The 9,850-nt window shown below is 54.9% G+C and overlaps 6 protein-coding genes across 6 annotated transcripts; 2 read left to right on the forward strand and 4 right to left on the reverse strand.

Annotated features, from left to right (window-relative positions):
- Nucleotides 1–79: 79 nt before the first annotated feature.
- L969DRAFT_93163 (uncharacterized protein) lies at nucleotides 80–1,533 on the reverse strand (the record flags this gene model as incomplete). Its single annotated transcript, XM_014713763.1, has 5 exons — nucleotides 80–189; nucleotides 242–872; nucleotides 921–987; nucleotides 1,035–1,296; nucleotides 1,347–1,533. The coding sequence occupies 5 exons, from the start codon at nucleotides 1,531–1,533 to the stop codon at nucleotides 80–82; spliced, it is 1,257 nt and encodes a 418-aa protein (XP_014569249.1).
- A 64-nt stretch (nucleotides 1,534–1,597) lies between these two features.
- Nucleotides 1,598–2,624, forward strand: L969DRAFT_93164 (uncharacterized protein; the record flags this gene model as incomplete). Its single annotated transcript, XM_014713764.1, has 6 exons — nucleotides 1,598–1,646; nucleotides 1,684–1,764; nucleotides 1,818–1,899; nucleotides 1,981–2,000; nucleotides 2,049–2,140; nucleotides 2,196–2,624. 6 exons carry the CDS (start codon nucleotides 1,598–1,600, stop codon nucleotides 2,622–2,624), a joined length of 753 nt encoding a protein of 250 aa, XP_014569250.1.
- A 70-nt stretch (nucleotides 2,625–2,694) lies between these two features.
- On the reverse strand, nucleotides 2,695–3,262 carry L969DRAFT_71929 (uncharacterized protein; the record flags this gene model as incomplete). Its single annotated transcript, XM_014713765.1, has 5 exons — nucleotides 2,695–2,738; nucleotides 2,780–2,816; nucleotides 2,883–2,998; nucleotides 3,045–3,117; nucleotides 3,167–3,262. 5 exons carry the CDS (start codon nucleotides 3,260–3,262, stop codon nucleotides 2,695–2,697), a joined length of 366 nt encoding a protein of 121 aa, XP_014569251.1.
- Nucleotides 3,263–3,350: 88 nt separating this feature from the next.
- Nucleotides 3,351–5,812, forward strand: L969DRAFT_85831 (uncharacterized protein). The gene is made up of 4 exons (XM_014713766.1): nucleotides 3,351–5,071; nucleotides 5,124–5,151; nucleotides 5,203–5,719; nucleotides 5,771–5,812. Exons 1-3 carry the CDS (start codon nucleotides 3,382–3,384, stop codon nucleotides 5,591–5,593), a joined length of 2,109 nt encoding a protein of 702 aa, XP_014569252.1. The 5' UTR covers nucleotides 3,351–3,381; the 3' UTR covers nucleotides 5,594–5,719; nucleotides 5,771–5,812.
- L969DRAFT_93167 (uncharacterized protein) lies at nucleotides 5,636–8,969 on the reverse strand (the record flags this gene model as incomplete). Its single annotated transcript, XM_014713767.1, has 6 exons — nucleotides 5,636–5,719; nucleotides 5,771–5,949; nucleotides 6,000–6,075; nucleotides 6,128–7,441; nucleotides 7,491–7,630; nucleotides 7,685–8,969. The coding sequence occupies 6 exons, from the start codon at nucleotides 8,967–8,969 to the stop codon at nucleotides 5,636–5,638; spliced, it is 3,078 nt and encodes a 1,025-aa protein (XP_014569253.1).
- Nucleotides 8,970–9,127: 158 nt separating this feature from the next.
- Nucleotides 9,128–9,849, reverse strand: L969DRAFT_71936 (uncharacterized protein; the record flags this gene model as incomplete). The annotated part of the gene is made up of 4 exons (XM_014713768.1): nucleotides 9,671–9,849; nucleotides 9,465–9,614; nucleotides 9,275–9,410; nucleotides 9,128–9,245 (listed from the first exon to the last, which is right to left on the reverse strand). Exons 1-4 carry the CDS (start codon nucleotides 9,780–9,782, stop codon nucleotides 9,128–9,130), a joined length of 516 nt encoding a protein of 171 aa, XP_014569254.1. The 5' UTR covers nucleotides 9,783–9,849.
- Nucleotide 9,850: the final 1 nt, after the last annotated feature.

Raw genomic sequence — 9,850 nt, forward strand, 5'->3', positions numbered from 1 at the left:
TGCTGCATGACACAGTACATTTCTAGAGACCGCTCGTGTTGTTGTCAATGTACACGCACTTCATGCTGATGGTCGTGATTCAGTCTTCTTCGCGTCCTACAGGATCGTAGGGATTCGTCTCTTCCGGCAAAGTGGGTCCGAGGCGGAGGAATGAGGGGAAGCTCGTGATGCCATTGTACACGATCGTGCCTGTTCTCCTGATATAAGGAGGCGAAGTCTCACGAAGCCCGAGTCGACGTACCGTAGACGATGAACACGAAGCCAACGATCTGAAGCAATCGGACCTCTTCCCAACCGACGAGTACGCTGACCGCCCAAATTCCCACTGTTCTAGATGTGTCTATCAAGCTACGAGCAGTCGCCGATAGTCGCCTCGTGACGCTGAGACCAGTCCAATTGAAGAGCGCGATCGAGAACATGATGGCGATGCAGAGGCCAAGGATCTGAGGGTCTGCGACGATCTGGTGCCAGCCAGCAGGCAGGTCGAAGTAGCCTCCCTGGTGGGATGGCTGTCTCCCAATCGCTGCCCAGAGTACTAGCATGAGGATCAACGTCATGATCAGTCCGAAGAAGCCTTCTAGCCCGACAGCAAAGAGCGGCGGAACGACGTAGACCGTCATGACTTTTTCTTCGATGACGAATTGCGATGCCGTGAAGACTTGTGCGAATAGGATGATGAAGACGCCCACGAGACTCTTGCCTGCTTCTGCATCTTCTATTGCGCCTTTACCGCTGAGAGCGTTGGAAAGGCCGACGATAGCGACGCCCAACATGACCACAAAGAGCGATGCGACTTGACTCTTTGTCAAGTTGCGTCCTAGGAAGAGATATGAGAACAGTCCGACCCAGAGGACGAGCGCTCCTCGTAGCATCTGCCCGTTGTATGAGCATAGGGTAGACAAATAGCAACGTAGGCTGACTTGGTATATTGAGACGGGTGTCAGGAACAGACCGACGTTCATCAGCGTCGTGCCCAAGATATCGCATCTGCTCAGACTCTCAGCGACGAGCAGCCGCAGATAAACTGAGCGCACAAGGCAGGCAGAGCGAAGAGGAACCGTCGCGGGCCGGTGAGCAACTTGCCGTCCGCTAGATCAGCTTGCGAACTCGCGTCCAGTGAGGCGGCAATGGGCGTGACAGCAGCGCCGTGTCCTCCCACAGGCGCACTCGAAGGACTCTTGATGAGCATCGGATCGGTCGGTCCAGGCTCATCTGAGCTTAGATGGGCGGATTCGCCCAACGCAACGCCTCGTCTGCTTGTCCCGAGTGATGTGAGGATGCTGAAGGCTAGCAAACCTGCATTCGGAACATGAGCAATCCGCCGAGAAGGAGGCGAGATGGCTTGCAGAGTATCTCGCCTGCAAACATGTTGGCACTCTGCCATGTTGGCTGCTCGAATAGCTTGGGATGGACACTATCGCAGTCGGCTACACAGATGTTGTCCTGCAGTTTTGTGAGGAGCGAGTTGGCGCAACCGGTGACGAGCATGCCGACGACGAGAACGGGCACCAGCGTGGTGCTGCCATGGCTCATGCTGGCCTCGAAAGGCGAGGGTGCAAGGCGGCGCCGAGTTGGCTTCGAGATAGAAAATGACGCGATGCCATTCCGAATTCTATCGAGGACAATCTCGAGATCGACCCTCCATCGTCGAGACCAGCGCGTGACGATACCCGACATCACCAGTCGATAGACAGACAGCTCCTCTTGCACTTTGTCCGAGCAAGTCAAACCACTTTAGAGGCAGAAAACCCACCATGCCGTCGTGTGAGGCGACTGTCTACCTTTCCCCGCCTGATCTGACGCAATACATGCTTCAGCCAAGGGAAAGCGTACGGATCCCAAGCTAGCAGAAGAAGCCAAGGAAGAGGCAAAGGCTTCGTCAAAGGGTGGAGCAAGCGGGTGCGTCTATACCTCTGTGTATGACACTGGACCCTGTGCTGACCTGGCTGGCTCTATTCTTGCTGTTCGCGCGACACACAGCCAATGGACGGCCCAGAAGAGTGAATTACATTGACGAACGAGTCATACGTGCTGACGCTCGGGTGCAGGTGCTCAGATGGCTCAGATCTACGAATCAAAGGGCGGTGACTACGAGGGCACAGCGGATTCTAAGAACGAACCCGAAAAGGGCGCACCCAAGGTTGTCGAGCCTCCATTCTGAGTATGAGTGATGAGCTCACAGAGATCATGAACAGGAGAAGCCGAAATCAGGAGGCGGCAATAAGCGCAAGGCTGCCCAGGGCAAAAAGTACGACGAGAGCAAGAAAGAGGATGATGATGAGGAGGAGGAGGAGGAGGAGGATGATGACGAAGAGGCGGAGGAGGAGCCAAAGGCAAAGAAGACCAAGGCTGCTCCCAAGAAGAAGCCTGCATCGAAGAAAGCAGACAAGCCAGCTTCGGCAAAGGCTGACAAGCCTGCAGCCAAGAAGCCAGCTTCTAAAAAGGCCGACAAGCCCGCTTCGAAGAAAGCGGATAAGCCGGCGTCGAAGAAGGCTGACAAGCCGGCCTCGAAACCTGCCTCGAAGAGCAAGTCCTCGACGACAAAGGAGTCAAAGCCGACCAGCAAAGCCAAGGCGCCCAAGTCGAAGGAAGCCAAGCCCAAGTCTGCCAGCAAAGAAGCTTGAGATCCGACCCTCTTGCACGCACAACGCAGGCCTACACTTGGGGCATAGTCAATGACGGATCACGAAAGTTCTAGTCAAACGATACCATTTTCTGCCCCTCCATCTGATGCAATTCTTACAACTTGTCAAGTGCGAACCGGGTACTCATAGCTTACTGCCAATCTCTGTGAAGAAGTGGATGATGGGCGCTTCCTGTTTACGCGCATTCACGCGCATTGAGCGACTTGTTCTACTTGGCGTCGGACGCGCAGGACTCACAACGAGCAGATCTTCGTCCTTTGCGACCTTGCCGAGCGTCTGGAAGGCTTCTGTCCTGCCGTGCTCCTTGACACCCTGAGCACCGTCATACTCCTCAAACACGGAAAAGGTTGTAGCTGCTCGATTTCAGTGAGCTGAGTGACCCGAGTGACTGAAGCTCACGCTGATCAAGAGATTTGACGGTTCTGTAGCTCTTGCATCTTGGCTCTTTGTCTGACTCGGCCGACGCTCGGACCTGTCTCTGCTTGTGAGCTCCATATTCGTTGGAAGGAGGTTTACAGTACCTTGAGCAGCAGCTCCTCTACACGCGCTGCTTTGCCTTCTTTTGGGATGATGCGCGCCACTACGACGATGGTGCCCTTCTCTGGAAGCCTGCCCATCTTAAATACTCGGATGTCGTCCGGTAATAAATGAGTTTTGGTCGATCCGAATTCCGAACAACGACGCGTTGTCGCTTCGACAGATGACGACACCGGCACTGCTACCAGCAATAGGCAGCATGGCGCCCGTCCGCACGCTGACAATCGCAGGGAGCGATAGTGGCGGCGGTGCGGGCATTCAGGCTGATCTCAAGACATTCACTTCGCTCGGCACGTACGGTCTGACCGTCATCACAGCTCTGACCGCTCAAAATACTCTCGGTGTCGATGCGATCGAAGCCGTCAGTCCTGCCTTTGTCAGGCAGCAGCTCAAATCTGTACTCAGCGATCTCGGAGCGGATTGTATCAAGACGGGCATGCTTGCGAACAAAGACATCATCAATGCCATCGCAGACGCATTGGATGAAACCTACGGAGCGCAATGGCCCGCACTGATTGTCGATCCCGTCATGGTCTCCACTTCTGGTCACAAGCTACTCGAAGATGATGCAATCGATGCCTTGAAGACTCGTTTGCTCCCACATGCGACCCTTGTGACCCCTAACATGCCAGAGGCCAAGATACTCGCTAGCCTGGACACTCGCGACATTGATGGCCTCGCCGACGAGGAATTGATGCAGAGGTACTGTCAAGCAATAGCAGGCGCTGGCTGTGACGTGATCGTCAAGGGCGGTCATCTCAAGGGCGATATCGTCCTCGATCTCCTGTTCCAGCATGAAGATGACAGCTTCACGCGCATAGAGCACAGTCGAATCGAGACAACATCGTCCCACGGAACAGGCTGTACTCTATCTGCTGCAATATGCGCATACTACGCACAGACGCACAATGTCGAGCAAAGCGTAAGATCAGCGTCAGGCTACGTCCATCGCGCGCTCGCTACAGCATACCCAATGGGCAGCGGACATGGTCCAGTACATCATACGCATAGCATAGAGCATCGTATTGTGCCTCTTCCCACTGCGCAAGATCCTTTCCCATTCACCTCAATGCTCATCGAAAGCTGCGATGATCTGTGGCAAAGGTACACGCGAACGAATGCCTTTGTGCGCGGCATCCAGACTGGCAAGCTGCCTGTCTCTGCCTTCGTGTACTTTTTACGGCAAGACTACCTCTTTTTGCTCCAGTACGCACGTATCTTCTTGCTGGCCATCTTCAAGTCCACCACGCTTGAGGAAATGCAAGAGGCAGCTCAGACAGTGCTCAACATCTTTCGAGAAGCCTCAATGCACATTGAGCGCTGTAAAAAGTGGGGCATCACAGAGCAAGAGTTCCACCAGACGCGCGAAGCCTTTCATACTGTGGGCTACACACGCTTTGTCATGAGCGAGTCCACCAAAGGTGGCTTGCTAGAACTCAAACTCGCTACTGCGCCCTGCCTCATCGGCTACGGTGTCATCGGCAAAGTCCTTGCAGCTGATCCTGCTACCAATACTACTTCAAATCCATATCTCGAATGGATACACGAGTATGCGGGCGAGGACTTCCAGCATGCTGTCGTGCTTGGCCAAAGCAGTCTCGAGAAGATCGGCAGAAAGCTGGTAGGATCTACAGAAGCTTTCGAAAACGCCAAAGCAATTTTCAGAGAAGCCGTCAAGCTCGAGATCGCATTCTTCGAGCAAGCCCTGCAAGAGCATCCCGAAGATCAAGAGATCGAGCATGAGTATGTGCCTGCCAATTGTGCCTCAGCTACTCGAGCGCCGCAAACCAAACTTCATGCCGTGTTGTCCACGCCATTTATGAGTACTAGTGACACCTTCATGTCCGGCCGATGCTCGAAAAACGCCAGCGAAGCCTTCATCTCGCAGAGTAAGCTAGGCATCATAAGACTACGGTGTGATCGCATTGACACCAGACACAGCCTACATCATGTCCCTGTGTCTAGCAAGGTCAATGCTCAGCCTCTCCATGGCCCCAGCTTGCTGAAACTTCTCACGCAGGTGCATCGCCATGTCATTGAGCAAAGAGCTTAGCCGCTTCGATCCAGACGTACCTACTCTTGTCGGCCACTGCCTCGGCACGGCAGCTAGTATTCGACAACTTGCTCAGGACCGCGGGGTAGCAGATGTCAGCAATGCGCAGCCCTCGGACATAACCAGTGCGTACTGCGGCTGGCTCATCGACATTGCTGTTTCCCGACCTCGTCGCTACATCCAGATAGCGATGTCGCTTCGTCTTCAGGAGCAGGAGATTATGTCATTACGAAAGTCAATTAATCGGGCAGGCCAGCATTACCCCTGCCAAGGAGACGAAGAAGCGCAGCAGATCGCAACGCACGAAAACGCCGCTCGCTTCGAGCGTGCTTTTGCAGACCAATTTGCTTTGTGTTGACAACAACAATCATAGACAGCAGCAAGTGCAAGATATTAGAGCCTACGCCGATGCTTTGGCGGCAAGTCGTCTTGCTTCCTGTGGCGTGAAGTGCAGAATCGTGCCGAGCACGCTCAGGAGATGAGGCTGCATGGAAAGCATCAGCTATCCAGTAATGGGTAATCCGATTCGACGTACTCGCATTTCTTTGTGTTCGAGAAATTGCAGTATCACATTCCTGACATACTCGAAATTGAGCGCTTCTTCTGCTTTGTTAGGTGATCTGGGCCCAGGCGAGCCGGCGACGCTCGCCTGTGAGCCAGACACAGAATCTGCCGGATCCCGTGCTGATTGCGACTGCGAGAAGGTAGTAAAGTCTGTCTATCTCTGTCAGCTTGTCCCTCATCCGGCGGCCGACGAGACGTACATCCAACGCCGGGATTGCGCTGCTTCTCTGCGAGCATAATGCCCGATTGCACCTTTCGTAGCTCGTCTCGTAAGCTCTGTCACGAAATCACTTCAGCAAAACCCCGGATCCAGCAAAACGAGACGTACTTTGTTCTGTTGCTTGAGTGTACATTCGCGCTGCTGGGCGTCTTCTAATCTCACGTCGAGATCCGAGATACGCTCGTCGAGATGGCGCATGTCCTGTCGGAGTCTGCCTTCCTTCTCGATGGCAGTCTGAGCATCTTGCCGTAGCTTCACTGTATGCTGCTCGAACGATTGAGAGCGCGCAATTGCTTGGCGCAGCTTTTCTTCTGTCTCTTCGTGCGCCGTTTGTCTTTCGCGCCGCGTCTGCTCGCTTTCGACAGAGTATGCATCGCGCCGAGCGATCTCCTGCCGCAATCGGTCTGTCTCTCGTAATCGTTCTTGCAAGCGTCCAGCCATCTCTTCTTCAGCATCCGCGCGGTCCCTTTCGAGTCGCGTGATTTGCGTTTCTAGGGCAGCGACCTTGATGAGGTGACGCGCTTCGATATCGGCGGCTTTACGCAGATGCTGCGCTCCGTCCGAGCTACGTGTGTTCTGCGCTTGTCGAGCTTCGTCGACCTGGCTTTGCAAGGACTCCATACGTTCGCGCGCGCTTTCCAGCTCATACTCCATCTCTTTTGTGCGCGACTCGAGGGCATCTCGTCGTTCGCCCGACGATTCTGTCTCTGCTTGACGAAGCTGCAGCTCGTCAAAGATTGCATCCTTTGCTGTTGTCGCTTCCGCGAGCAGACTCTCGAGCTGCTGTATCCTTGCCGTCTTGGTGGCCAATTCCTTCGTATGTGCCATTTTGAGGGTGGTGATGTCAAGCTCTGCTTGTCCGCGTTGTGCGGCTGCTTCTCGCTCCAGCTGCTGTTTGACAGATTGGTGCTCCCGCTCGAAAGACGCTCGTAGTCTCGACACTTGCTGTTCCGATTGCGCACGCAGGGCCAAGACTTCCTGTTCCATCTTGATCTTTTCGTTGACGAGGTTTGCCTGGCTGATCCTCACTTGTCCCTTGACTTCATCGCGCTCCTTCTCCACGTCAGTCTTGTCCTTCTCTGCTTTGAGCATCTTCTGCCTGATCTGCTTCAGTAGATTCATGGCTTTGGTTCTTTTTTCCTCTTCCTCCTTGGCCGTCTTCTGAGATTCCTCGAGCGACTTCTGCAGCTTTGAGATTTCCGCCTTGCTGCCCTCGCCTTCCTTTGCCACTCTATCTTGCTTTGTCTGGGCTTCAGTCAAAGCGGTGATGGATGCATCCTTTTGCTCGAGCTGCTGCTTCAGCTGATCGATTTGAGCAGACTGTGACTGTCGCTCCATCCTATGCGTGCTACTCATCTCTTCCATCCTGCCCTTTACTTGGTCAAGCTGTGCAGTCACGCGTTTCAGCTCGCCGAATGACATCTGCGCAAGCCTATCAGCTGCTTTGCCTAACTGACTGCAAGAAGCGTACATCCGCGCGCAAGATGAGGTTCTGCAAATGACCGCTCATCGCATCTGGATCTGAGATGCTTGTGAGCGGCGTATGTTGCTGAAGTACCCGATCGGCGGCTATCTTCTCTTTCTGTAGACGCTTGTAGGCCAGCATGACATCTGCCCGTTGCCCGTAAATCAGCTTGCGTCAGCTGCTGATCCGGAGGAACCTGCCTGCTAGGCGATCTGCTGGCTTGCTCTGCTCTTCGTTGGATGGGTCATTCGCGGCTTGGTCGATCGTTGCGTGCACTGTGCTGTCTATCGATGGTACAGCGCCGTCCGTAGGCACAGGCGGCAGCGATTCCATCACTCTCGACGGTATCCTCGCGGGCGAAGTGGAGGTCTCCGAGCGGCTGAGGAGTGCAGTAGTATCCGCTGTCGGCTGACCGTCCTCAAGCGATACATTGCCGTTCGGCACGGGCTGTGAGGGTACAGCAGGCTCTTCAACTGGTTCCGGCTCCATTGACGTTCGAGCTTGGATGTCGTTCTCCTTTGTTTCTGTTATCACCGTTTCTACTGTTTCTGGCTCTGCCGGGTTGATCTCTGGGCTGGTCTTTACTGGCTTCCCATTAGGCGTTTCTGTCTCTGCAGCAAGCGGTGTCGCTTCCGCTGATGCCAGATCTGCGCTCGCTACCGCTGCAGTATTTTCTGTGGATATGTTCGCCGGGATGATAGCTTTGGGATCCTCTACCGTGGCTAAAGGTGCGGTTTCCTCCGATACCGCGCGCACGCTGGGGGCTGGTTTTCCTGGCTTATCGACCCCAGGTTGAGACACAACGTCGGCCACAACTTCCGTGCTTTCAGACGGCACGTCCGAAGCTAATGGCGCGGACACTGGCTCCGGCGCGATGAGAGCACTGTCTGCAGGGATGGTTGGCTCTGACTGCAGCGTGACAGCATCATCGACGGGCACAATACCGCCTTCCGCAGAGACTGTCTTTCCATCGACAGCTGATGCTGAAGAGGTATCGATGGTCGCTTTGGCCTCGTCGGTGATTGCTTCCTTTGCGCTCGCAAGCTGTTCGTCTACTGCAGGCAGATCGAGCTTAGTCTCATCGTGCGCGACAGGCGCGCTCTTCTCGGTCGTCTTGACATCTGGTGTACTGCTGCCGGAAGCGAGCAGAGAGGAGGTCGTGGGTGACGCAGTTGAGCCAGGTAGCGCTGCTTTTGAGCTCAAAGAAGTCTGTAGCCTCGATGCTAGCCGAGCAGATGAACTATTCAATGATGGCGCTCTGCTCGTGGGAGACGCAGTCGCTTGGACCGGCTTGGCGGTCGGCTGCTTATGTGGCGTGACAGAGGGAGAAGCAGGTTTGTCTGCAGATGCACGTTCAGAGCCAGGCGAGGCAGTGGATTGAGCTTGACGCTGTTGCTGCGCCGCGAGAGCTTGTTGCTGCAGCGAGCTCTCTAGCTCCTGTAGCGTGCTGGAAACCTTGTCACCCAAGTTCTTGAGCGACCACATTGCGCTGGGAGCTCAGCCGTGCCCGTCAGGCAGCCCAGCTTTTGCTCGGCAAGTGCCAACACGTCGCGCTGGGCGTAGGCGCGCTGCTCAACACGGTCAAGTGCTGCAGCTAGCCGTCTGATTCAGGAGGCCGAGACTCAATTGACAAGTCTATGCATTCAGTCCTCTGATCCTTCACAGTGTGCCTTGTAGGCTTCCGCAGTCAGCAAGCCATCAAATTCGGTCGGTCGAGTCAATTTGATCTTGCATAACCAGCCTGTCACGCCGTATAGTGAGCTCAGTGTCGAAGCTATGAGAGGCAGGACCTGCCATCTTGTTCGGGAGACTTGTTGAGTAGGCTGCTCTGGTCAGCGAGTGCGGTATTGACCTCCTCTACCGTGCCTGAAACTGGCGCGTAGATATCGCTCGCTGCCTTGACGCTCTCTACGCTTCCTATGGTATCTACGCAGTCACATAAGCCTTAAAGCGTCTGCTACGCTTCAGCCTAGTGCGTACCTCCCGTAGCGATCTCATCCGACGGATTGGGCAGCTCGACAAAGACGACGTCCCCTAGAGATTTGGCTGCGTAGTCTGTGATTCCGATGGTGCCAATGTAGGTCTCGTCATCGTAGGTGATCCATTCGTGCTCAATGGTGTAGCGAGTGCCTGTTCATGAGTGGAAAGTTCAGCCGGGCATGAGCTGGGAGTCCTGAGCGACCGACTTGAAGCCCATCTCCTGGCCGCGAACGATGCCGCGACAGGTCGAACAAAGCTTGCTCGAGCAACGGGCGAGGATCGCTTCGAGCGAGCAAAGGTTGAGAACTGGCGCAGCATGGTAACAGGCTGCAGGCTTCGAGTCGCCCGCACGCACTGGAGCAGAGACCCCTCTGACACGTGATCTA

The sequence above is a fragment of the Mixia osmundae genome, assembly GCF_000708205.1.
Source record: "Mixia osmundae IAM 14324 unplaced genomic scaffold scaffold_3, whole genome shotgun sequence".
Classification (NCBI taxonomy): Eukaryota; Fungi; Basidiomycota; class Mixiomycetes; order Mixiales; family Mixiaceae; genus Mixia; species Mixia osmundae.